Source organism: Opisthorchis viverrini (genome assembly GCF_000715545.1).
Source record: "Opisthorchis viverrini unplaced genomic scaffold opera_v5_159, whole genome shotgun sequence".
In the NCBI taxonomy this organism is placed as follows: domain Eukaryota; kingdom Metazoa; phylum Platyhelminthes; class Trematoda; order Opisthorchiida; family Opisthorchiidae; genus Opisthorchis; species Opisthorchis viverrini.
The window spans coordinates 415,257-442,185 of record NW_008751816.1 but is presented as its reverse complement, the minus strand read 5'-3'; the positions used below and the strand labels follow the sequence as shown (position 1 = coordinate 442,185).

Here is a 26,929-nt window from a genome sequence, read left to right as displayed (position 1 = left end):
CCAGACAGACCAGTTTTCGCTGCACGCTCGGCCCCTATCTGGTGCCAGAATAAAGCTGTCATTATGTGTTACCAGTTTTGATCACCATGTTGTTTGTCTGGTGGTTCCTATTGCACCATGCGTCCATTTGTGCACTCGCCGACCTGACTCCATCCGAGATTTTTCCGCATCCCATCAATTTGTCAAAATCGGATTGGAAATGTCCTTCGGACAGACCAGCCACGATTACCACTGTTGGAACGTTTTGTGGTATACGGGAGGTGGTTCATTGGCCGGATGGAATGGCTTCCAAGGTGGATATATACTATGGTGGGTAGATTAGCTTTTGGTTCGTGAATATGCATACCTTCCATAAGCTGATAGAAAAAGTTGACAAACGATAACGCTGCTGTCACATTGGTACCATTCGTCATCCCCTTTTATGTTTTCCCATGAAGATCTCGTGATTTCCTGCACGGTATTTTACATTATAACTATAACATTACAACTAGAGCGTCCGAAAAACGTAAAGCTATGAGTTGTAACAATTCGAAGAAATGCCCAGGACTGTACCAGTTAAAACAAGTCCTCATAAGTCCCTTCATAGAAGAAAACAGCGTGATTAAAGTTTGAAGTCAGTATTACCCTTATTAGAGAGGGCACACCAGGGCTAGGGTCAGTTCTCCACAGTACCTTTGAAAGGATATCCACGCACTGCTAAAAGGATTACATGGAATGATCTCAAGGAGCCTGTTTCTTTCTCTAAAAGGGACATGAAGTAAAGGTGTTGTACCAGGTTTGCACTAGGACAATAGGTAGTTACCCGACTCCTCAGACCATGGTCGGTTTCCCTTCAAACGATGTTTGGAGGCTTCCATACATTCGTTTCAGTTATGTAGTTTTTTGGACTAACTTTGTTAAAGGTAAGTCATAATGCTACTTAATACTCGAAAAGTACTTTGAACATGAAAGCTATGTTTTTTCAGTGAGGGGGTCCGTGTCCTCCGGGAGGAGAATCATGTAGGGGAAGATACCTTGGATGTATTATACATACGAAATGCCCGAAGATGTGGAAAACACTGACTGAATAAAGTACAGATGCAGATGGGGCTAAATAGAGGATCATCTCAATCTCCATCAGAAAAGTGGTAATGTACTATCCTGTCCTGTGGGCCGGATAGTATTCTGTTGCGTATACCTGAGTTTAAACATGAACCCAAGCTGCTATGTTATGAATATTGGGTTGAGTGGAGAGTTAGGTGTTTGATGGACTAATTGCTTTCACTGTTTTACTATTGGACATCTTAGTTTATAGTTAGCCATCAATACGTGACCGTGTGACGTGTTTCCCGCGAGTGGGGGATGCGTAGCGCTATATCCCGCCCAAGTGCCAGTCAATCACCGTGCTGATCAACCGCTCATGGCCGGACGACTAGGTCGAAATTTCATGGAGTTTTATGAAATGCGCAATGCTGATGATTTCAGATGTGGATAAAACAACTGTTCAGTGCTTCTAAATTTTTTAGAATAGATAGGCTTCACTTATGTGACCAAATCTCAAGCGAAACTTTGTCTACAGTTACATTGTTGATGACTGCACAGCGAGTAGATATTGTCAAAACTGTCCGACGTTTTGACCACCAAGAGTGATCTTTACCGAGTAGCGATAACTAGCGTTGATGGAAATAACATCATTCTATTACTGTACTTTATAATAGTCCCTGAATGTTGCTAATATTGCGAAATTGAGAAGAATCAGCTCGAGAAATCGTCGGCGAACTCTCACATTTTGTCCAAAAAGAAGCACTGCTTTCGTAACTTCTGCTTGGACCGAGTTTTTGGCCCCCCACCGTATAATCACTGGTGTTTTGAGGGGCTGTCTCCCTCTAGAGGAACCACTCCCATGTCGCCTGTGTTCGTGAGGGTGAAGTTTATTTCTCTTGCGACCGGGTTTACCTGTTTGTTCGGATTTCTTTTCTGCCCATTCAAATCTTCCGCCGAAAAGGGGGGCTTGGTAAAGATTGTACGTCTTTTAATCTTAATTGCACCCAAAAATGACCACTGCTGATCGTCGGTGCTTTTCTGATCTTTTCTAACATCCATGTTTTAAGATGCCTGGAAGAAAATTCTGTTCTTTCGAATGAAACTGATCCTCTATCCACAATAATCGTTATCCAGTTTTGAGATTTTTTTATACCGAAATATGAGATTTCATCAATAAATGCCAATTTACTTCAGCGCAATTTTTACGTGGAGACCATCAGTACAAACCATGAACCGTGCCCGTCATGATAAACACTCATTGATAGATAAACGAAACTATGCGCCCGGTAATTTTTGTATCTTTTGTGGCTAAATCAGACTTTTTTTAGTATCCACACTTAAATATGTCAAGTGGTATAACACCACGTCTCCTCAAGACTGTCCTGAGAACTGAAATTCTTCCGGATAGGTTGTCATAGTACCCAACGTGTAAATTGTAAATCAGAGCCCGATTAATATGACCAAAACACACCTTGGCGACTGAGGGGTAGAAAAATTGCTTATCAGTTGTCATGGTGTCCGTAACCCAGCCAAGCTGTGGCTAATCCGTGCTTTAGTTGTATGCGTTCACCAAAAACGAGTGATGGTGATACCACGGTAATCAGTGATCGATTCAACGGTGCCTAATCAAAGCTCTCCTATGTTCAGGAGCAGAATACAGAACGCGTGAAGACCCCCTTACTTTTAGACTACACAGACCACACAATACTGTTACACAAGTCTAGGTTAGAGGCAAATATGTACAAAAGCTAGAAAAGGGAGCTGGTTGAACACCAAGTTGCTTGGTAAGATTGTTGTAATCAATGGGGAATATCGCAAGTGGAAGATTTATATTCGTCTCGTGTTAATCCAAACTCAGTTTAGAAATGAATTTTTGAGCAACATATAGACTTAACTCTTGCCACACGTTTGTACCAATAAACTATCACTTACTGGGACGGATGCTGTTGAAGAGGTGTTTGGTATTTCAGATTTAGTTGGTCTCCATTGGTATGTCCACGCATGCTGTGTCCCCGAAATTTGTCTCCGCGTCAAATCCACTGCTCGTAAGTATCCCTGGCTCACGAAAGCTTTGTCTTGTGGGTGTTTTGCTAAGTCTCTCAACGGCCAATAAAGCACGGTGTTACCATTTGATCATCAGTACGGAGGATATGGCAAATCCCTGCTCGAATTTTGGGCCCACTGACGTTTTGAATACGGTATATTGGTTCAACAAATCGGATATTAGCTTCTCAGATAAACTCTCTACAATGTCTGGGAGTGTGCTTGCAGGCAACAAATCCTATGATGGTAAGCTGACGGTAAAAATTGTCTAGACGTAGTGCGGCGTCCCTCTTTCCTACAGTCACCTCTATAACACGTCCCACCCATCCTTTTTAGGCGGGATATATAGTTTACAACCCTGTGTGTAGGCTTCCGTTTAAAAAAAGATAATGCAATACTCAGGTTGCTGATGATTCTCTTGTGATCGAACGATAGAGCATCTAATTGACAAGTAGAAGGTCGCAGGCTTGAATCTATTTAGAAATTCATTAGGCATATACTGCTGATGACTCCCATCAAGGAGAAGATAGCTGTACGAAGATTCTCGAATTTTCTGCTATGACTGACCTCAATCACAGGATGGGGTATCAACTTCAAAGTGCGGGAGACGAAACGTAAGCCACTCATGGAAAGGCCGTGAAGTGAAGAACTTCCATCTTAGTCAGCAGGTGGGAGTTCTAGACACACTGTGGGTTGCCGTAACTCCAAGGCGTCCTTATTGCGGTCTGCCGATTTCGTGTCTCTGCATTTCCATGTGATACATAACCCACAGTGACGATTTTGGGCTTCTACATTGTCTCATCGATCCTAACTTGAGGACAATTCATCATTCAAGTAAGGTGTGAATAGGAGCCTGTCACTATTGGATATTCCTAATTCCTGTTGCTGAAGCTCGCTAATTTTGACCTTCAGGAATCCGCTACGGTCAACCACCAGTGGGAAGACTTCGATTCCGAAAGCCAGTCCCACCTCCTGCCGAGCCTGACAAAGTGTTCTCTGCCAATGAACTTCAGGCCACCTGTCCACAGCCACGTGATACTCTGTTCCAGGTAATGTACATCTCTTTCGAATGATACACTCTTGGAAAAAGTTTGATCACGCCAGTGCACAACGTCCAGCTGAGCTCGTAAAACTCATGCCTTCACATTACCTGTCTAAAAGTCGTTCACTTGCCACAAGAAGTTTATGTAGTCGAAAGAAGGAAAGTGGGCTAGTCTTTGGATAATATTCTCTTAAAAGAAGCCCGCCTCCCTTCTGTGTAGTGCCCTTTTTAAGTGAATGGGTCTTGAGATAGTCTAATCTGACACCCGCCTAAGTCGTCCTATTTTCTACGCTCAAACTCATTTGTGGCACCAGTGTGCAAGGTCAGATCACGTACAAGGTCAAAGAAACGTGAGCTAGTGCTATACATCAATAGCAGCCTGGTGGCTGATTAATTTCATTCGTCAGTGAACACAACCTAACGTGTGCAAAGCAAGATCGGATTCGGCTACCTTACATACAACGCACAATATCTACATCAAGTCGACATCTTCTGCGAAAGCTAAAGGCATGATTACGGGTTACATGTATGAACATGAGTGACTGATTCCTAAAAACACAGAAGCTGAAAGACTGGATGGAACCTTGCCATTTAGAGGGTAGCTTGCTCAATTTATGATAATATTTGACTTGCTACACAGGAATTCATAAAACTCCATTTCATTTCTAGGATGTCTTCGTCGAAACATTCCATTTAAAAGAGTGTTCGCGATGTGGCCGCTTTGTATATGCGCTTCTAGTTAACGGACTGTCGCTTTGGTAAATCGATTTGCTGCAATGGTGGACGAAATCTGGTGAGGAAGGTCAATGCCTTAGAATAATCATATCGAAAATGTGGCCACAAACTGAGTGCCATGGTGGACTTTCCACTGGCATCCTAGTTCTGTGTAAATGCATCGGAATACGGAGTCTGGCTCTAGAACCAACCCGTAGAAATGGGTCAGTGAAATGAACAGAGGTTCGTGTTGCGAGCGACTTTCTGTTCAGCTGATCTCTTTATCGACAGCAAGAATGATATGGTAATTTTGCATGGTAATTTAGTCAGGAGCATAGCACTTTGACGAGAGCTAATCACCTTCCGACACTCAAAGTATGACGAAAGACTATCGTTTTTTTAAGTGTATGAGCATTGCACACACTGTTATTGACCGATTTAACAAACTGTCTTTTTGGGAGCCTCTCACTACTTCCACTCGTAACCCCACTTTAGTCGCCACATTTCAAGGTGGCTTCTGGTAGAGGTTGACACAAATTTTATGGAAAGAATATGTTTATTAGTGTTTATGCTCTGAACTCTACCCGATACTTGAGAAAATATTCCTGGAGGCCACCACAACGCCTACCTAATTGCGGCGAAATCTAAAGGGTTGTCTTTAGTGGATTATTACTGAGTAAGCGTTCCGATGCTTGTTCCATTTTACTCGATGAATTCTTTCTGACACCTTTTTACCCTGAGCACACGTCAATTACTAAGACCGCCTCTACCTCACGAGCTTCCTTGGGAATAATCTGTCATCCACCAAAACCACCATTTATTGCAATAACGTTAGGCTATTTTTTGTTAGATTTCCATGTGACACCAATGCCCCCCGTGATATCTCGCATTCATCACCGAGTAATTTGCGCGAGTTTTTGACGAATCATGTCGATTATATTTTAATTATTTACATCTGATACATTTGTAAATCTATATGCTGCATGTTCATCTCTATAAACCTTTACTTGGCTTGACCTGAGTGGATCTGATCCCATCTGAATCCGTCCAAGTGGTTTCAGTAAGGACCAGCTGCATCGCGTAGTAGGGGTTTTCGAGAACAGGGAAACTTGCAAGCTCTCTTGGAACGTGAGTGATTTATTTCAAAATGGGTGTGGCGAAATAACGTTCCCTACTATGACGAGGCGAGTCTGAATCGCTTCCATCCTTTTGCGCGTGAATTTTTGAAGTGTGTTCAGACGGACAACAGCTGAGCTACCTAATCGATCACTTGCAGATTTCAGACAGGCTTTTTAAACTTGCACTTTTTATCCTCTCAGGAAAAGCCCGTCAGCTAATTAGCACTCATGAGTCTCATATTCTTAAATAAATAAATTGTACCCTAGAAATATTCTACCCCAGGCAACGCTGCTATTAAGTCTTGATAGAACAATCTTCCTATGATGTTTCGTTGGCGTGAGTTACTACTTATTAGGTCGATGAAACCTCTTCGACATCCTACGACCGCTTTCACCCCTCTTATGGCTCACCAGTTAGGCTCCAGGTCAGTCACTCGTCAAAAACAAAGTAGTATGTAGATGAATCCATAAGTCGAATACCCATGAGGTTTTTGAAAACTCAGATGAAAAGCTTATGAGTAGTATGTTGTACCTAGGGAAATGCTACGAATTGTCGAATTTCGTGCCAGGTGAGACGTAGGGCAACTTTTTTCAGCTTACTCAGTTGAAGAATATCATGGAGGACAGGTTCAGTTGTGCCTACCGGTAACATCAGTACAATCTGCAAATCACTACATTTAGCAAATTAGTTTTAGCCTCATTAATGTTCACCCAGCCAACTGGACAAGGCGCACGGTAAAATCAAGGTAGCAACTGTTCGCTTTATTGCTTGTCCGCGTTCCAGGAATGTCCGGCAGCGCGTATGTGGCAACCAAACACACTGATGTCGGAGGACTGCCTCTTCTTAAATATCTGGGTCCCCAGTCACACACCGAGTGAGATGAACAGCAACGAAGAAAAGTTGGCCGTCATGGTGAGTCTCGGAAAACACACTATCATATCATTTTTGATTCAGTAAGCTGAGGGTATGAAATTTTAATAATGGGGCCTTTTTTACCCGGCTGCTAATTATTGTCTATGTAAATTGCAGCATAAATAAAAAACGGTCATATCAGATTACAGTGACTGGCGAGTACTGCTCAGTTTATCGATCAACTAATTATACAAACGGCGGTAACCAAAGAAGTTTGAAAAGAACTTAGTCTAAACAGAATCTTGGCAAGTACAAACGAAATGAATGATTTTCTCTCCTAAGTAAGCTACTTCTCACTATTCAGTAATTCCCTGGTGGGATTTGGGTTTGTAAAACTATACACACCTGTAGGATATCTTGAACTTCAAATTATTTTGGACCACAACACGAAGGGTTACTACGTTTGTTGCTAATTTAAACACCATTTTATTGGCTTTGGAACAAATCCCGTCACATCACTTTCAACGGTATTTCCCAACCCGATCTAATACTGTCCGAGCGGAAATGAAATGAGTCAGAAGTGAGAAGCGTAAACATGCACCGTGTGGTGATTGCTAGTTCGTTTGTGTATACTGATCTGTGGAACAGGATCAATTAACTTCGATTCTCTTGCATCAGAAAATCGTGTTTCATCGCTCCAAGGCTTGGTAGGAAGGATCCAAGTCTCTACCTTGTCCTTGACATGATCGTTCATGCAATCACATCGTTCATGATAGGTGGTCATGTAACCTTGGGCGTAGCATTACCTACGGATTGCGAAAATGCAGCCACAATGACGGAAGTCTCCGTACTAATACTTGATCAATCAGTTAGACATGTGATTTCAGAAATCCTTCATTTGGATATATAGCCATGTTTGGTCACGTGACGTAAACCATCTCGCAAACGAGTTGAATCCAAGTTCCGGCTACCTAACAATATACGCCCTAGATCAGACTGGCACACGACCTTGTTGTAATCAACTAGGCACTAGGTATCTGCATTTGCTTCATTTTATGTTACCCGCAATCAACGTTTCTTGCAAGATAAATACCGAGATTCTCCATGAAGAATCCCACTCACAAGTTGAAATATTGCAGTGGGTGTTGTCCTGAAGGGGCTTCAGTTGAATATTAGGGCCAGCTGTCGTTTTCTACATCAGAAAAGATCGAGATAATTTCAGGTACCTGTTTGGGCAGATAATGCAGCCAGGAGTTGAATTTTCCCCTCAGTGCTTAGCAGTCTACTCATAGCAATCGAGGCCGGGTTAGATATTTATCCCCACATCTGGTTTGCTGCTTGGAGTCCCTGTATTAGATGAGTATCAAACTACCGATTACAAAAACAGTGGCATTCTGCAATACCAAACGTTACCAGAGCCACTCGGAATTGTTTGCAAATTTCGCCAGCATTTCATCTGATTATCACACCATCCCTTGGAAAAGTTCCTGATTGGACACAATTAGCTAGTTTTAACTGCTTTAGTTCCTTCTTTCGAGATCATTCCTAACCCTCCATGTGAGTTTCAGTTCACCATGCAGACAGAGTTAGCTCAGGGGGGATTTTAGTTCTACTCTGTTAGTAATCGGTATCCACTACGTGGCTCTTGCATTGGCAAAGATGCACCGTAAACATGGTGTTTATCTAATTCCGTGAACCATTAAGGCCGCACAAACCCTTAGGTTGAGTTCCCTAATCGCATTTGACTTCAGTGGACTGAGGGAGCTTGGCTGCCATATTGGGGGTCCGCGACAGAGTTGATTTATCCAGAAGAGACGATTTTTAGAAAAAAACTGGTGTAATCTGAGAGGCATCACAACGAAACTCAAACTCTTTGTGTACTTTAGTGGGGAAGGGTGAATTCACACGAGCATTGGCTGGGCTGGAGTTTCCGTGAGTAGCCCACACAATGGCCGAGTGCCATCTGGTTGGCAGCGACAGGTGTACTAATGCGCGATGAAACTGACACTGTCACATCCAGCCTCGCTGGTCGCGCATATTACACTGAGGAATGCTTCATGATGTCGAGACAGCGCCCGTTAGCGCTGACATCCATGGACACAGAGATGTGATTGGAGCTTGTTTCCTTTTTATCTCTACGTATCAGTTTTGGGCTAACTGGTAGTCGAAGGTAATAACCACAACATGTTGTCTGGGTCATTGCCTTTCTCCATCTAAGACCTACTGAGGCATGGCTGCTGATATTCACACGTTCGTTCTACAATCATCTTCACCCGTTGTTCCCGTCAATAAAACATTGTCTCTATCCATTCAGCACTGAACATAGATGCCTGGAAACTATTCCACAGGTTCTGTGCTATCGTTGACAGTTTTAGTCTCATGTGTTCATGTTTGACAATGTTGAAGCGATACGTCTGTGACCACGTTCAACAGTTACGTACCAGGACAGCTACCTTTCGTAAGCGACACAATCATGGCCTATCGTCCCCAAAGGGGGACGATTGCGGTTCGGTGGGATATTGCGATTCCGCTTGCAAGAAAATATTCGAAATGTAGACGTCATCCTCTAGGAGACATTTTATTAGGCACGAAATTTGTTTGTATTGCAATTTTCCTCTGTAAGACGAACCGAAGAAGAGAAGTTCGGATCCAAAAAAACAGCTGATTTACTTCTCAAGACAACGCCACAACAGATGTTCCCTGTGCGTTCTTCCAAAATCTCTGTTTGACTGTTTAGTAGGGTGGCTGATGCCGTAAGGATTGTAGACACACCATACAGTTGCATCAACTAGTGTCGCCTGCATTTTATTCTGGCAGGACGTTAACAAAGCTATTGAGCACTACTATTTAGAGTATGTCAGAACACAGGATAAAGAGCACTGATATTAGAACATGGAAAGTATCAGGATGTCATAACCCATCGTCTGTCCCAGTGATCCTTTGTTTTCACAGCGATTTATCCATATGGCATGATGGTTTTTTGTTTGTATTAGCGTAAATGCATGGCCCAGTGCCTCGTCACTTAATTTCAGTATGACTCATATGATGTTACTCAGGGCTATCTATCCTGTACCAAGTACAGGCTCCACACTAAACGAAATATCACATTAAAAACTTGAGAAAACTGCCTGAACCTTTGGAGTACAGTCATAGTTACATTCGCTTTGTGTAAAACGTGTGATAAGGCATATAACATTCAACTGTTCAACAAATTAGCGCTCCAGTCGAGGAGAAAGCATCCGTACGTCATTTACTTCCTCCCTTTAACCATGAATATCGGGAAACTCTACTTCGTACATTTGACAAATATCATTGATTGCTCAAGAGGTCTCTCTCTTAGGAGATCACTGTGTATCCTTGCGTATTACCAAACTTTTAACTGTAACTTTCATGGCCCTAAGAGTACCCACGATCTCTCTTTCGTTTTATCTGTGAGCTATGGATATACGGCGGGAGTTTCTATACGGGTACTTCAACACTCAGCGTCTACGACGGACGTTTTCTCGCTGCTCGGCAAAATGTGATTGTGGCTTCTCTAAATTATCGTGTTGGTCCGTTCGGATTTCTGTTCACTGATCAAGCAGAGGTAGGTGCTGTTTTTTTACAACCAGTTATCGAGTACTTTCTAAATCCTAGGAAGCTAAAGATTCTGCTTGGCGGTGTGTGTGGGTATCGTCCAAGGGTATAATTTCGAGAGTTTTTTTCATGGGTCCACACTGGATATATTTGAGCTCTCTAATCTCACCTGCATCCACTGATTTGTAAGTTACTCTATACTGAGAGCTGATTTAGCATTTGTTCATCATACGTGACTCCGAAAACATTATTTTTTTGGTCATTTGCAACCTGAGAAAACGGACAACTGCTGTTCGTTTTTCACAATCACAAGATAATTTGTGCACATATCTCATCTACAACAAATAGACCGGTCAGCTTATGAGTAGCACTTGACGGCAATTGTATTTCCTGACAAATTTCATGGAATCGTTAGGCCAAGAGATTCCTTCAATGTTGGTAGTGTGAGGAGATTTGAGATTTTTGTGGAGATTTCGTCCCGCAAGTGAAGCCAATCTATGCTGAAAAGCCGAGAAACACTGTACAGCTGTTTCATCCTTATTGGGAATCATCAGCAGTGCGCATCTCACGAAACTCCGGAGAGTCTCGAACCCGCGACCTCCTGGATAATTGTTGCTCGAGGAGCCAGTCAACACGTGTGACCGCGTGATGTGGATCCCGTGATTGAAGGATGAGCGGCGATATATCCTGTTTAAGTGCGAGTTAATCACACTGCTGATCAGCCACTCGTGGCCGAACGGTTAAGTGTTCAAACTACTAGCCAGGAGGTCGCGNAGTGCTTCATGGCTTTTCAGCATAGATTGGCTTCACTTGCAGGACGAAATCTCTACAAAAAATTCCTTCAATGTACTTTCGAGACTAGCAAAAATCAAGACCTATGTCAAGAGAGGTTAAAAGTCTGATTAGAATATATACTTTTCCCCAGTAATGTTTTTGATTACAGGTTAACTGTCAGCAGCTGCTCTGATAAAAGCGCTTTTGAGCAACCGCGATGATGAATCACACCAGTTTAAAGGAAACAAGAATTCTTGTGGCAGTTCTGTTCTACACACACTCACTGTCTACACCCTATCTACCTTAAGATTCCTTGGATAGCAATCACAAAGCAGGTGGAGTTTAGGTTCTGGGATGAAGCAAGAGGTTTCACTGTCTTCCTGTGAATACTTAGACAGGTTATGATTTCGTACGTAATCACTTATATGTCTTAGATAACAGCAACAGCGGTTCACAAAAAGCACTAGCTTGTTATTTAAATAACTAGAATTGCATAATCGACAACGAGATTTACGCTCAAAAAGCTGTCAGCTAACAATGAAAAATACTAATGATTCTGCTTGAGCTGCTCCAAACGATAAAGCATTATTTATAGATTTGTCTACCTAGAATTCCGGGTTATCCGAACCAGCGACGCGTGACACTGTCCAGTTTCGTCTTGCTGGTCCAAATCAATAATTCAAAAAGATGTGACTGAGTCTGCAGACTGCAAGGAGAGACACTCTTCGAGTGTCTGAACATAGTTCAAGGTCTGATAGAATAAACAACTCTCCCTAGCCTCCTAATCTGCTGGTTTACAGCAGCATGCAGACCATGTAATATGGATACAGACAGATTATAATGGATATTTCTCCATTCATAAAAATCAGCCAAGCATGAGTGATCGGCCTGGGACATTACAAACCAGTGCAAACAACTCAGTCTACACCAATGTTCGCAACTAGTCATGTGGGCGGAACACAATTTATGCGCAGAAAAATCAAAACACACGGTCAAGTTAAAATATTTGTACCCTAAAGTCCCTGAGGTAAACTGTTCAATTCACTGGATGGTCTGGAGGTAGATCTTGAGGGCGCTCGGTCAAAATGCACTGGACAATTTTTTGTCCAGTAACAGTTAAAGCAAATAAGTCCAACGGGTTTATCGGCAGTCAATCATGCAAGCTACCGCGCCTCCTCGCTCACAGTTTTGTCAAAACCTGATTTCCCCTCTATCACTCTGTCTCCTACCAGGTCCCCGGAAATATGGGTCTGTGGGATCAACGTCTCGCGATGAAATGGGTAAAAGACCATATAGGCAGCTTTGGAGGGGATCCGGAACGCATCACGCTGTTCGGTGAATCAGCCGGTGCAGTCAGCGTCAGTGCGCACCTGCTCAGTCCCTGGTCTCATGCATTCTTCACGAATGCGGTGATGCAGTCGGGATCCATACTTGGCAACTGGGCAGTTTCAAATGCTGTACGAGCGTTGGAACAGACGAACAAGTGAGAAATATACAATATTATGGTTCCAAGCTATACGTTGTACTGTGTGCGAACCAATCATCCGTCGTGATGTAGTCAGCTTAAAAGACGGTAAGGTTTTTGTTTCAGAGAGCAAGGAGAACTTCAATCTTTGCTTTTCAATCAGACCAACATGTCCGCATAAGTTTGTTCCAGCATGTGGGTACAAAAGGTCAATGAATCTTATGCGTCCAAGCAAGCTGACCGAAGTTTGCTAGAAGCCTTAGCAACTAAAAGCTTCCGTTGTTTTACGAGTTGATCTCACTTTACGTGTTTCCAGTTGAAGCAACTGGTGGTTTGGTTGTTAAATTGTTCATCGAGCTTAGCGCCATTTCAGGGGAAATCTTTAGTACGACGATGATGATGACTTTCAAAGTCCAAATTACCTACAGATATGTTCACCAGATTATGTCAAAATCGGTGGCTTTTTGCTGTCCATCCTGAGTTCAATAACGTCTCGAAAAGTAAATCGTTGCAATAAACCATTTGCAATTAATTACAGTAAAACAATTTTGGAGTTCTTGTTGGAGGTATCTCAGCAGCACCACTGTGAACTAAGCCACCCGAAGATACAGGTGATAAGACTTATTGGTTAACGATAAAACGATCCCCTTATCAGGGGATCGTTTACAAATCGATTGGTATTTCTAATGTGAGATCTCAGGTGACAGCAATGAGTTTGCCAGCTTTTGGATCCCCCGGTTGCACCATGCACCAACTGCCTGCATCCAGGACCTAACTGAGGCCACTTTCGTCAGCTTTGTATGAGATATAATTTCAGTCGATTGAATCAAATTTATATAAATTTAGTCGTACAGTGCACGACAAAGTCACATGAGACTTTGGTCACAAGTTAGAGACTGTTTATTCCAGGGCCTTATGGCGGCACATCCCAATTCTTCAGTTTATCGTTGCAGTAAACAGACTATTTTCGCTTAGACACGCATCCTTGGAGTTAAAGTAGCTGAACAAATTAAAAGCGTCTGTGCCATACCCGTCGACAGTAGATGAAATCGTAATGCTGCACTATTCATGAATGATTGTTTCGGCAGATATGAACTGGGAAGAGTTTGATTCACTGCCAGGCATGGTAGGGGTAAATTGTGGAAAACCGGGGGGTTTCGAAGTATACGCTAATAGGTACTGTCGTTTCTGAAGTCCCTACGTTTTCCCACTGTTCGTTGTATTTTAACGTCTTCTCCGAAAACCGGATGCTAAGATCAAAGAGAGCTGCTCCAATGCAACCTTGACATGAAGTGCGATAATCACCAGAAAATGTCAAAACTATGCCGCTTCATATGTGAGGCAAGTAGTTTTTTGTAGAGGGATCACCAACTGTACCTCCAACTATATTCACAACCTTTTTTGATGTTGGTGAGAGATTCGGGGGTTTCGATTTCGTCATATAAGTGAAGTCATTCTACGCTGAAATGTGTACAACTGTACAACTGTTTCACCATTACTGGAAAATTTCACCAAAGAGCATCTCACTCGATGAATGAAACTTCCGTCTTAAGTTGTCGTTCAATGGGCCAGTGAGTATGTGTGGCTAGGTGATGCGGATCCCAAGAGTGAACGATGAACGGCGCTTTATCCGCTCTAGTTGCGAACTAATCACCGCTGATCGGCCGCTGGTGGCGGCTGTGAACGTACGACTACACATGGTACTCCAGTCCTCACCAACCACTCGTCTTGGACGACTCTTCTGCCGGGTTCTGTCATTTTCTACAGACAAGGTTTTAAGGTAGCAATGAAGCACTTGTTTTTGTTCAATCTCGTCTCTGTTCTGGTACAATTCTCCTGATTAGTTCATACCAAACGGAAAAACGACCATTGTTTTTAAGTGGTGGTGCATCTTGAAGCAATCTGGGTTTTGAATCCCACTCGTATTTTCAAGGCAAGCGGACACCGTTTCCTCTTGATCATATCGGGATACTGTTTGGGGGGAGTTAAAACATTCATGGTGTGCATTCGTAGTCCATCAACTGTCGTAGTTTTATCGGCCGGCGATGAGCCTGTTGAGACTTACAGACCTGGTAGCTCATGGAGGATTCAAACTTGAGGGAACAGACAGCCATCTATTAATTAAACTCATTACCATAAACGCAATGTACTACAATCCAGATGTTCCCTGAGAATAACTTGCAAGAACCATTTAGGTGACACTTACAATGTCTCTCTTAACAGGAGCCAGAGGCGGGAACTAGGCAGTGGTTGCTTCTTGGAGAGTGTGCGAGTGAACAGATACTTCTTGTGCGACAGCCAGATAACCCTTAAACCATGTGTCTACCTTTATAGAGAAACATACTTTTTCCGCGTATTATTCAGTTTAATGTAGTTCTTATGCTGCAAGCCACCTAGTAAGAGCATGCTGGTTCCGGATGTTGAGGTTGTGTTCCGCAACATGCGAAAATCGGTGAAAAAGTAGACAGGCAAAGGGGGTTGTGGTCCAGGTCGTCAGTGGGTGTTGAGCCATTCTTAGTGTCTGACAAAAGCAGTCAATCGAACAGCGATAAATGTGACTCGGGAAAATCAATGACTGCGTTACTAAGCTGTTATCACCAAATGATGTTTCGAATCATGGCCTCTCCACCCAAGGAGGCTGCAGACGTCAATCCGAATGAGTTCCACAATTTAAAATTTCCTGCTTCTTTGTCAAGCCACAAACTGTTCAGTTTTCATTTCTTCCAGTACGCGGTGCGACAAAGAAGCTCTGAGAGGTTCACGGTCAACTTTCATGCAAAGTGCATGATCTAACCGGCATATCTCAAAGACTTGGTTCGTAGAGGTTCACGGTCAACTTTCATGCAAAGTGCATGATCTAACCGGCATATCTCAAAGAGTGTACTTGGTTCGTCCAGTGCAAGACGGTTCCTGCCACTTTCAACCATGTTGTATTCCCCAGAATGGCTAAATGAATACTCATACCAAACCCAGCCAAGGTTTCTAGCACTCGGTTGACCTCCCAAGGAGAGTAGTGGTAATTTCAGAGGCAAAGTCTCTTGAACATAAATAGGTTAGGATCGCACCGTTGTGGTATATACCTTGCTACTGAGGGGTAAATTAAAATCATTTTGATGTTAAGGTGTCGAATGTCAGCATGAAGTGATTCAAGACCTAGCCTCTTCTTCGGCCAGCCCATAAGCCGTGCATAGCCACTCAGATAAATAATTTATTCCACCTCGCCGACTGCTTTCAGGCAAGGTAACACCGAAGGTATTTTTCCTTAAAAGTTAACACAGTCTCTTTACTGGGGACAACTTTGATCGCTGGATAGTGGCAGAGTTTCCGAAGATCGACAGAATCAGTAGCAGGTGGAGAGGCGCTACTACTGTGGAGCTGTCTAGTCACAGCTTCCTCCATTTGGGTCATACTTTCATACTTTCATGATGCGCAATGAACACCGAATTCGTACCAGAGACCGAAACACCAATTCATTCGCGAAATATTCTTTGGTGATTACCAGTGTCCAAATTAGTTCGAGACGGCTCGTTGGTTAAGGGTCACAGTGGTCAGTGGCTCTAAACCAACCACATCATCTCGACTGCTTCTGGCTATGCTTAGGCAACCTGGCGGTAATTGAGCTTCCATGTTTCCTTCCGATGACAAAGCAGCTAGGCAGCCGAAGGGTGGAAAGGATGAATGATTATTTGGTGTCCACATGCTGATCAACTTTTGGTCGAGCATAATAATCCACATAGTAAATAAAAAAGGTAAACTAATCGTCAAGCCGTAGTACGAATTTCAGCGGAGTCACCGCCTTTTAAAACCTACCCCTAAGAGACTGAATTTATAGTAGCTTTTGACCCCCATGTTAGGGACCGAAGCTTATAGACTAAACGCTGTGTAGTCCAAGTCCTTGGTGGTCTGCAATCTTATTCTCAGGCGCACATAAGCATTATTGCACTTTCAAGAAACAACAGATGAGAACTTCTGTAACGAAGTCACCTTCCGGCCATGCTGATGGCTTTGTATTAATTGGGCTGTGTCCTTGATATAATTTCGACTAAGCAAAACTTGTTCATATTAACCGAAGGACCCAAATAAATTCAGCTGAACTTTATGACGGTCCGCTTTAATTGATGTGCCGCATCATGCCATCTCATGTCCAAAAGTAACACTACTAATAAGGTGTCTGGAAACCCTTCAGTTTGAGCAGAACATTGTAAACGAAAAACTCGGCTGGATTCATCTGAATCTCTTGTCATGATCAAAGCAATGTGCAAATGGGAGCGTTTGTCCAATTTTGTCCACTTTGGATCGATGAACCCAAAGAACAGGGAACTGGTCGTGGGCCGCCGAAGAGTTTTCAGCAACTATTTAAGTAGTTCGTAACGCTTCTTCATACTAACCTTGAAAAGATCATTTCACCCATTCTTACATGTTCCTATGAGGATCTGTGTCATTTTAATTGCACTCGAACTGAGCTGGCGCTGAGTGATTCTTCTCGTTAGTACATTAACATGCTGCTTAGGTTGACTAGAACGATTGAACCGACCGGCTCCGAGTTCATGCTCTAAGGTACGTCACGTGTTTTATTGCAATATGAACATGATAACAAACCATTCATTTGTACGGTAAGTTTGGTTGTTGAAGTCATTCTTCGGTACCGATATAACCAAACTTGGTGCCAAGCGATTTTCGCCTTTGCTAAAGTCTGAAAGTACTACCTGATACAGTGTAGTAGGGCTGAAAGTGCTGAAATTTCCGGCCTTGTTGTTGGTATATCACCATCCTATCCAGACAAAAAGCTCGCAGAACCGGGACACATTGGTCCTTCTTTACTTATTTTGAGGTAATCAGTAGGATGGACGGGGTGGATTATGACATCAACAGGTAGTTTCATTCTTTCTGTGGAATTCGGTTCACACAAGTATTCACCATCCATTACACTTTTACCCTCAAAACAGCTTAAGAAACAAAATTTTTGAAGTTTCAATGTGATTTGAAAAACATGCTTTTGACCTCACAAACTGCGTGTGCTTTCGAAAAATTCTGCAAACTTGGGACTATTTTGCCAGTTTTCCTTGTCCAATATATGATTTCAGTAGTTCTAGACGCCAAGAAACTGCCGTTCTCTCGCGATTTTTTTTTGAAATTAAGGTTTTCAAAAATATTGGGCTGTACAGGAAATGCGGTAAACACAATTGACTGTCTTCGTAAAAAGAGCGTTAAGGAGATCCTGGATGCTCATGATGCCATGTTCAACGATGCGAGCTATTTCTCCGTGCCTTTCCCCCCGGTGCTGGATCAGCACTTTCTCCCGTATGAAAATGGCCTCCGACTGCGACAAATGCGTTTCATGAAAACAACAGGTTCCGTCATGTTCGGCATCAACAAAAACGAGGGAAGTTACTTCCTACTGTACGCGTTTGTGAACAACAGTGATTGGCGCGGAGAACACACTCAGTTGCCTATAAGGAGTCGAGCAGAATATCTTACCTGTCTACGGCGTGTGTTGGAATTACAGGACGACATTCGACCAGAACTGACCGATCCGCTGATTCGTTATATCGATTTTGAGTACGAAACCTATGATTATATTGTAAGTCTATCGTTTCTTGAAAGTGATGATGCCGAAAGATATTTGTTTCCACCCACGGAAAATATACGGATGGGTCTTGATTGGCTGGTGGTTTTACTTTAGGGGAGGTGAAAATGTTATATCGGTTGCACGAGTGAACAATAATATACCTGCCGGAAATTATGATCCTCTGTTCTAACGCTTTTAACTTAGCAAACAATCTCCTATAATGACTGCCTCTATCATCTATGAATATACTCGCCTGGTGAAAGCGGAAACATTTCGAATCGCCCATAGATATCATCAGAAGTTGGTTCGATGTAAATACCGAAGAAGACTTAAACTTCGAAGGAACTTTTACCCGAATACAATGCGATGCCTTATCCTGTAGTCAGTTAGGGGTGTCTGTAATGTAACTGCCTGACATAGATCAAAGGAGTTTGTTTATATTCCCTCTAAAATGGCAAGCATTGGAGGAGATTATTCCCAACAGGCGAATCACAGCTGATCTCTTAAGACATATATCAGTGGAAAACTCCCTCTCAGAAGAGACTAATCTTCCTCTGTCAATCCTTTGGGTTAACCTTTCCGGAGACGGGAACGACCTCGACTTTTTAAAGGGTTGACCCGAACATTTTTGATCAGCCTTCTAGGTGGTCAACCCACCGCAGAAAAAGAAGCAGCCCATAGGGTTTTACAACGGTCCCCTTTGACTCGTCTGTCCCTTATGGGAAGGACTCACCCGTGATGAGAACTCAGCAGAAAGCAATATAAAGTGGTCTCATCTGAATGATGACATTTACAGAGGGTGGAACTTGCTTCAGTCCGATGCCAAAATATACGCTAGCACACAACTCATTAAAGGCCGACAATTTTGTTCGAATTCTAGTTTTCAGATGGCGACACTCACAACAGTGGCTCTCGCTTAATAGTTTGAACGCCTAATCATTCGACCACGAGCGGCTGATAAACTCACACTTAGGCAAAATATAGCGCCGCTCATCCTTCAACCTAGGGATCCACCGAACAGAATACCCATAAGGCTGCTGAGAATTCCTCGACATCCTATTCATGATTTCAGCCTTCTAAGATTAGGTAGACACAGGCTGAGTCTTTTACTTGAAAACCGAATTTCACGTAACTGGAGAACTACAATCATTTGCAAATTAGTTTAGTGTTAACAGAAGAATCAACCGAATCCCAGCTGATCCGACATTCTTTAGCTTAACATGCCAAACAACGAGATGAATTCTGTTGACTCTCCAGGGAATACGTAGTGGATTTGCAACTGAGTGTATTTCTTGAAGTCCGAAATGTATACCAGATGTTCACCTTCTGTTATATCAATAGCCGACGTTAGCATCTTGGACAAGACGACTGGAGGTGATCAGCAGTGACCGAAGCTTCAAATGCCCCACCATAACTATGGCCAACACAGCCACCAATCAGTACGTGTTGTCAGGTCCTCGAATCGGAAGCAAGTTGCCCGTCTACTTCTATGAGTTTCAACACCGAACCGCGTCTGTGCAGTGGCCTGAATGGGCGGGAACAATGCACGGATACGAGATTGAATATGTGTTCGGTATCCCTTTCAGCCCACAGTTTCAGGCCACGTTCTATCGGTTTACGGACGAAGAGCGAAGACTGAGTGATATGATGATGACCTACTGGGCCAATTTCGCTAGGACCGGGTAAGTCTTACTCAGCCTAGACAGTTTCCAGCAACCTCTAGATGTTGACTAAACCCACTTATCGGAAGATCGACGCTTTCAAATGCGCAAAGTTGATGTTTGAGCTAGCTGGCAAATTATTATGTTACAGTGTGGAACGCGCAACTATGGGAGAAAATTCAACTCACACTTCATTTTATCCCTATTGTAATATCGAGAAGTATAGTAAAGTATTTAAGTCTTGTTGAGGATCATGGACAGTGAAGATCTCACGAACCAGTAAGACGGTTCCGACCCACGTCTGTCCGGTTGTTAGCATGACATGATATTATTGGCTAAGTAGGTTCTTATCAGTGCGATTAGTGATCAGTTACGCAGTGCGACAGACAGGATACGGCACCACTCATCCTTCAACCACCAGCTCACGCCAAGCGACCCGATGTTGAATAGTTCCTAGGACGATCAATACCCAGATTATAAGGTCGTGCAAACTGCGGGATTTGTGGACAGATTTTGGTGATGTGGTGGGGCAGTGCAATACCAGTCTTTCCCGAACAAAATTCGGTCCCTACATTTAGATACTTTTAGGCGTGTGAGAGTATATGGTGAGCCATCCAGAAGATTCCTTACAAAAACTGGTGCCCGAGAAGTATGTCCACACTGTCCACTTTTCGGCAGCTTCATCATTGATAAAATAATGAAGCGAACGCCTAAAGGTCTTCAAACCTCCGGTGTTCAAGTCGTACTTCAAGGCATATTTTCACGTGGTCAGAAAGTTGTTTACCAGTGATCTTTCAGGGATGAATGGAGTTACGAAGAGTTTGGGTGAAAAGTCGTTCAGCTGTAACACCCTTTCGGTGCCTAACTGCCATGCCTCCAGAATAAAGCATGAGGGCTGGGATACTGCTGGGTTGCCCAAACCTAGACAGGGAAAATCCAGAGGCAGATCCACGGACCTTCCGGTCAGTAAATTCGCGCTAGAAGCACTTAGCCATACACTGTGGTACCGCACATTCCTTAAATCACCTAAGTCCTCCACGATACCTGATGTGATATATTGCTCAAAAGAGTCCGTCGAATCAATGAGTCACTTTTATTCTTTACTTCCCTACGGACGTTAAGCATGCCACTGGAGGCCAACAGATATTGTCCTCTCAGCAACAAGGTTGAACAGACATGAGATTACAGCCCAAACATTGCCACATGCATGAGAACGGCGGAAGTCATTTGTATGACTTCAATATCTCTTGTACACCCTTGGTAAGATCAATTGAATGCTGCTGAAAAGTATAAAGTTTAGGTTTTTTGCCACCAGCCCCCACGAAACATATGTTTATCTATCCAGCTGCACTTTTTCATTATTATTTTAGCAAGTGAATGCACTGGACAAGCCCTGCTAGTCTTATGGGAATTCACTGTGGTGTATGCTCAACCGGGTACTGTTACCAGTTCTGGTTCGTTATGCATATGTTCGCTTTTGCAGAAACTGGTTCATTAAATCATTGGGAGGTAAATTGGACGCGCTAGGTTCCTGTTGCTAAGGGTTCGTTTTCCTGATGGTCTTGGCCATGAAGATTTGAACAGGGATCTCAGGCGCAAAAGCGCCACCCGTCTGATCATTGAAATGAATTTGCAGGGTCCCAAAGCCACCCCTGTGCCCCCAGGACTTCATTGGAGCGTCTCGTTTGGTCAACTTTTCTGAAAATCGGCTGCAACTGGCGCCTTTCTGATTCCCCTCTAGGCGTTTGAACCGATGGTTGGCAGTCATCCGAAGATGTTCGACGATGGTAAAACTTCTTGATGAAATGATCTGGTTCCTACATTTTAGGAAAGTCGGCTGCTACCCTTAAGTCTGTCGTTTTTCAATCGTCCATGACGCTCAATTAAGTATACGAATGATTACATAGGGGCATCCTGAAAGATTTCCTGAAAAATGCAAAAGTTTTCTTCGTTTGCCTACCTCCAGAGCTATCCTATTGTTTCACCTTAGACAAACATGGGATTTCGATGATAATCAGTCAGAGCCTAATCACCGACCATGTTGCGACGGTGACAAGTGTTAAATCTCCCTTTGTTCCACACGGAGGAAGTCATTGAGAGTAGATCTCATTGAACAACTCACTTCAGTCATCGCAGCCGGCTTCCTTTCCTGAGGGACTACCTGGGCAGATTTCCCCCTTTATCGTTTACTTTTATAAAACACGGTCACAAACATAGAAAGTAAATGCAAGCGATAGATGTGGAAGGGTTGCAGGAAAATAATAAATAAAACAAGCGAAACGTCCCATTTGAAGCCGTGCCATCAACGGTTCTAGTTGGACATGATGAAATCCAACGTATTTAAGAACGTTTGGTATGGAAACACGCGCGTAAAATCCAACAACTGAATTAATGACAAACAATACTAAATGGTTGCACTCAGAATTGGGATGTCAAGTCCCTTATATTGTTCAACAACGTGGACATGGCTGATCAGGGTGGTAGACGTAGCAAACAAACTGCTTGATGTAGCCCTTTGGGCTTATGAGCGTGTTTCGGCGGACTCAGCCGAGCACGAGTAAATATGTTAGCCTCGGTATCAGGTATCTGTTTACTTAGGATTTCCATTATTTGATGCGACTTCAACAAAGCTTGCGTCACCTCATCGAGCGGTTTGAGAAGCTGCTGTTGGTGGCTGCCGACTCCTTTCCTCTCGGCTAAGTAAAGTGCTCGGCTGGTACCGCTGCCGCCCGATGTGTCCTGTCCCCACAAATCGCCGTCGCTTTCGCCTTTCGAATTTGATTTTCATACTAGCTTTTACCAGCTCGACTGCATCAGCTTCATGCTTTTCCTTAATGTGCGCTTGACTTTCTGCATACACTAGTTAGTTGTCATCGGAGCCGAAACCATACACTAAGGCATTATGGATCTGGTATCCTAGTTGCAGCACCGACCATCCAAGAACCTCATCCATCGACACAATGAACAGTAATGGGAATGGTGAATCTCTATGCCTCACACCTCTGCTGCAGTGAACATCGGAATTAGGAGAAACTGCAAGAGCATAATCATAGGACTGTGCCTGGATCAAACTAAAAGTGACGATGCTCCAAACGCCTTGGCAGATTTGAAAAATGTGTCATGGGAAACCATATCAAACGCTTTAGGGGTATCAACAAACGCTAATCTGGGGATAGAAGCAGAATTGAAATATTCAGCTAGCGCACTGAGATTGAACCGGCGAAGCATCCTGTGCGCAAGCTTATGCGCACCTGGGTACAAAGTGTCCAGTAAACGGATCGTATGGCCGATTTCCTCACTTGTAATTGGCTCGATCAAACTCCAAGCGGATGGTAGCACTGCGCCACTTGGCCGGATATCCATGTGTAGATGGTGGCGTAGTTGGCTCGGTGGGCCTGTTTTGGGTTGGCCAACACCCAATAAGGGAACTGACGAAGGCGTCTGGATACAGTTTTCCAGTGTGAAAATGTCTTGGAGGTGTGGAGGTTCGGAAGCGACAAAACCTGTCCCCGTGTCATGATGCCAGACTGCAACCCTCGAGCAAATACCAAAAGGTCAGCACTAGCAAGCGAAATATCAACATGGCATTCCAAGAGTGACATGGTCCAATCCACAGCCTCTTTAAACCAAACACTATAGTCATTTGCCCCTGGCGAATAGGTTGCTGTTTGACCGATGGTCTAGTCAGGGCCACTAGATTCGTACAGCTGTGCTTGCCAGTTAAGCATCCGTAACCTGGCTTTGATGCTGATGGTCGATCGACCAGGAAAACTGCTCCAATCTTGCAAACAGCGCGGTTTGCATGTCACAAGATGGGTACAAATTGTCATCTGGGCACAAGAGTTATTGTGACACTTTAGGACCAGCTGACACCGGAATTCTTCATTCCATCGAGCTTATCTGCATTATTCTGGGTAGTGTGCGTGACAGCGGGAACAATCAGCACAGACCAATTGGGTGATGTCATTCGCACTAAAACTTTCATGGACGTGAACTCGATTTGAAACGCTTGCCACATTACTCATACGTGAGTCCCACTAGTCTCTCCTGCGTACTAGTTGGAACTGATGCGGAGGCGCCAGATGATTCGTACTGTACATTCTCGAATGTAACCAGCGCACTGAAATCAGACAGGGTGGTTAACCCTGTATTGAAAGGCTGAACACTTAGCTCACCAAGAGTGACGTCCAGGCCACCTAGTCGGCACCACGAGATGGTTCAGCGCACCGACTAGTCAGCATCAGTCGTCAGTAGCCGCCCTTATTTTCTGAAGTTTCACTCCAGACGGTTTCCTCTATTTTACCAAAGTCATACTACTTGCATTAATCGTGAGTAGTGTAAAAAGGTGGAACTTTTCGTTGCCCTGAAGCTAATCGAATCCAAACTCTGGTCGAGATTTTCATGAAATCTAGTGAAAACTGGACGTTGTTTGGTGTTGATTGCCAGTTATTTTAATTTGTTTATAGTGACCCAAACATCTTACCACTGGACAAGGACGTACTGAATTTGAACAGTCCGGCTGGAGAGGCAGAGGAACGAGTTGATTCTGTCTTGGAACCGAAACACATCACAGATTATTTGGAGCAAGTCCGGTTACCTGGATCCCTCGCCAAATGTGAATTCTCCAACTGGCCCCAGTATCTAAACGAAACTGCTTCTTATCTGATTTTCGGAGAGGAGGCTGGTAAGCTGTTGGTGGGATCTGCTCCCCGACGGCGTCAATGTCTTTTCTGGCAACGGTGGTATCCGGCTTTGTTGCTGCAAAGTAAGCTAAGCCCACTGAAAAGAAACAAGCATGTGTAAAAGTTCTCTCCACGTAAACATCCAACTACGCAATCTGTACTGTTAGATTAAAAAGTCTGGGAATTGCACTGCATTTTTGGAATACACATTTCCTCACAAAAAATGAAGCAACCAGTTTATCCTGACAAATTTGATGCATTCTGTAGGTGGTTGGTCTGTATGCAAAATGACCTTTCCTAGACCTGGATGTCATTATAACGCTCAGCCTCTGAGCAGAGCAGTGCAAATCAATGAGAAATAACAGTACGTTACTGTCTGGAACAAACAAATTTCGCACACAACAAACATCAAAAAAATAATCACATGTAAATAGTGCAGACTAAACAATCATCTGCGATTTTAAATGGTTTTGTCACTCCTTAACTTGATCTGATTTGAGCAAGTGGTGTGCGACGAATCACCTCATGTAGTTGCACTTGGCGTTTTCCTTACGATACTAATCTTCTGAGTAACTCTCACCGAAATAAATTGTTCTGTACTTTGGTGGCAGTAAGCTTTAGAAGATCAGAGTGACCGTTCAAAAGTTATCTTCAAAGGGCTGATTGTATTGCCGTACAGACTTTTCGTTCACTTATTGCCTTTTGCTGTTTTTGTTTGAGTCTAGCAAGACAGCACAAAATCAGACCCTACTGCAGCCTCAGTTCTTTTTTTCAACATACTACGGGTCCAAGTAATGTAATAGGTGAGAAACGGTATCTTTCTGGAGGCTGATAAAAACCATTAGTCCCAAGCTAGACAGAACTACTACCACTTAGATAATCTTCTAGAGGACGGTAGTCGAATCCAAGAACGCAATCTCCCCCTAAAGACAGTTGATTCTGTCGTCTTTATCCCGGGTATGTTCAGAGGACTATGTCCTCTTCTACCTATGAAAAGAGCGTCAACTGCTATTCAGTGGAGAGGACTCTAAATGCAGACCACTCCAGTATGGAGTGTAAGGTCAGTTATTGAAGGATGCAAGTCAGAATCGGCTCAGTGTGGTTCCCACTGTCTATTCGCGCTTGTCTAAATTTGCCACTAAACAGGAGTGACTTGTAAGCATCACCGAAACATGTTTCCAGTAATTTTGAACTCTCAGAGTGAACCGGACACTTCAGCTTACAAGATCCGGTCGGAAAACCAGCCGTACTATCAAGCTTTTTGGCGAAATACCGGGCATATTACAACTAAGAGACGCTTCTCTCGTTCCAACAGCGGTGGTGGTGGTATCTATTGGGCAACACTGTTCACAGGAGTGTGCAGAACAACTTCAGAGCTGATAAAATTATATTCACACAGGAATTTGAACTTCATTTTGAGAAAATCGAAAGCGACCTGAAACAAACACTGTGCCAGCGTACAAAACTTCCCATTAGACGTACAACTTATTTGTACCTCATCATCCTTTATATCTTTCTGTTTCAGTCGAACGTCATCGTCAAAATTGTCAGGGCTATTAACGTGAACCTCACTCACATGTGTCCTTCACCGTGCTTCCATTCCCATCTGTCGCCAAGCATGCCTTACTAATGAACACCTCTTTTTTGAAAATCGTCAAACCTTAGACTAGAGATATTCTACTTGACTCCAGTACAAAGCACATCCATAAGAGTTATTATGCACAACGCTCTGCGAACTGAAGAACAAAAGGCCAGCAGTGATCGAGATCGCCAACACCCAATCAGCTCGGACCAGAGACACGTAAGCCAGTTGTTGACAACTTTCAGTCCAAATGGATGAGTCGCTGGATTCTCGGGTGCCATTTCACCCGAGTGAACTTCCGGACAGTCAGAATTGTTTGTAGTTACTCGTCAGCATTGAATATATTGATGTCTTGATATTCTTCACCCATTTTCTTTTCTTTTTAAACCATTCCAGTTTCATTACTGATAATCACGACAAAAAATTTGGCTTGGGGTGAGCAGTCAGAATTGTTTGTAGTTACTCGTCAGCATTGAATATATTGATGTCTTGATATTCTTCACCCATTTTCTTTTCTTTTTAAACCATTCCAGTTTCATTACTGATAATCACGACAAAAAATATTGGCTTGGGTGAGGAAATTGCACGGATAACCGTTGCAGGGAGAGAACACAGTTCAAAACAAAAAAATGATTGGCCATTTGTCGCTTTCTTAAGGAGATTGTATCGTGTAAAGGGTTGCAGTGTGAATGAATTCAATCAAAATGGAAGCAAAAGCTGCTGTGAGTTTACAAATCAAGGTGTCTACGAAACTACCTCTTAGAGACCTCAGAAACCCAACAATGAATATTCTTACTCAAGGACTGCTGCATTGGAAACTGCTCTAT

The 26,929-nt window shown here is 43.3% G+C and overlaps 2 protein-coding genes across 2 annotated transcripts in view; one reads left to right on the top strand and one right to left on the bottom strand.

Moving 5' to 3' along the window:
* T265_07136 (hypothetical protein) overlaps positions 1 to 26,929 on the bottom strand; it is a gene marked incomplete at both ends in the record, with an annotated part of 74,434 nt that overhangs the window by 35,784 nt on the left and 11,721 nt on the right. Inside the window, one exon of the mRNA XM_009172580.1 lies at positions 24,436 to 24,617. Coding sequence (XP_009170844.1) covers positions 24,436 to 24,617 — 182 coding nt within the window. The remainder of the gene's footprint in view (positions 1 to 24,435; positions 24,618 to 26,929) is intronic.
* On the top strand, positions 25 to 26,865 carry T265_07137 (hypothetical protein; the record flags this gene model as incomplete). The annotated part of the gene is made up of 10 exons (XM_009172581.1): positions 25 to 309; positions 3,979 to 4,115; positions 6,725 to 6,853; positions 10,230 to 10,379; positions 12,376 to 12,626; positions 17,748 to 18,189; positions 19,519 to 19,859; positions 24,305 to 24,603; positions 26,499 to 26,537; positions 26,636 to 26,865. The coding sequence occupies 10 exons, from the start codon at positions 87 to 89 to the stop codon at positions 26,863 to 26,865; spliced, it is 2,241 nt and encodes a 746-aa protein (XP_009170845.1).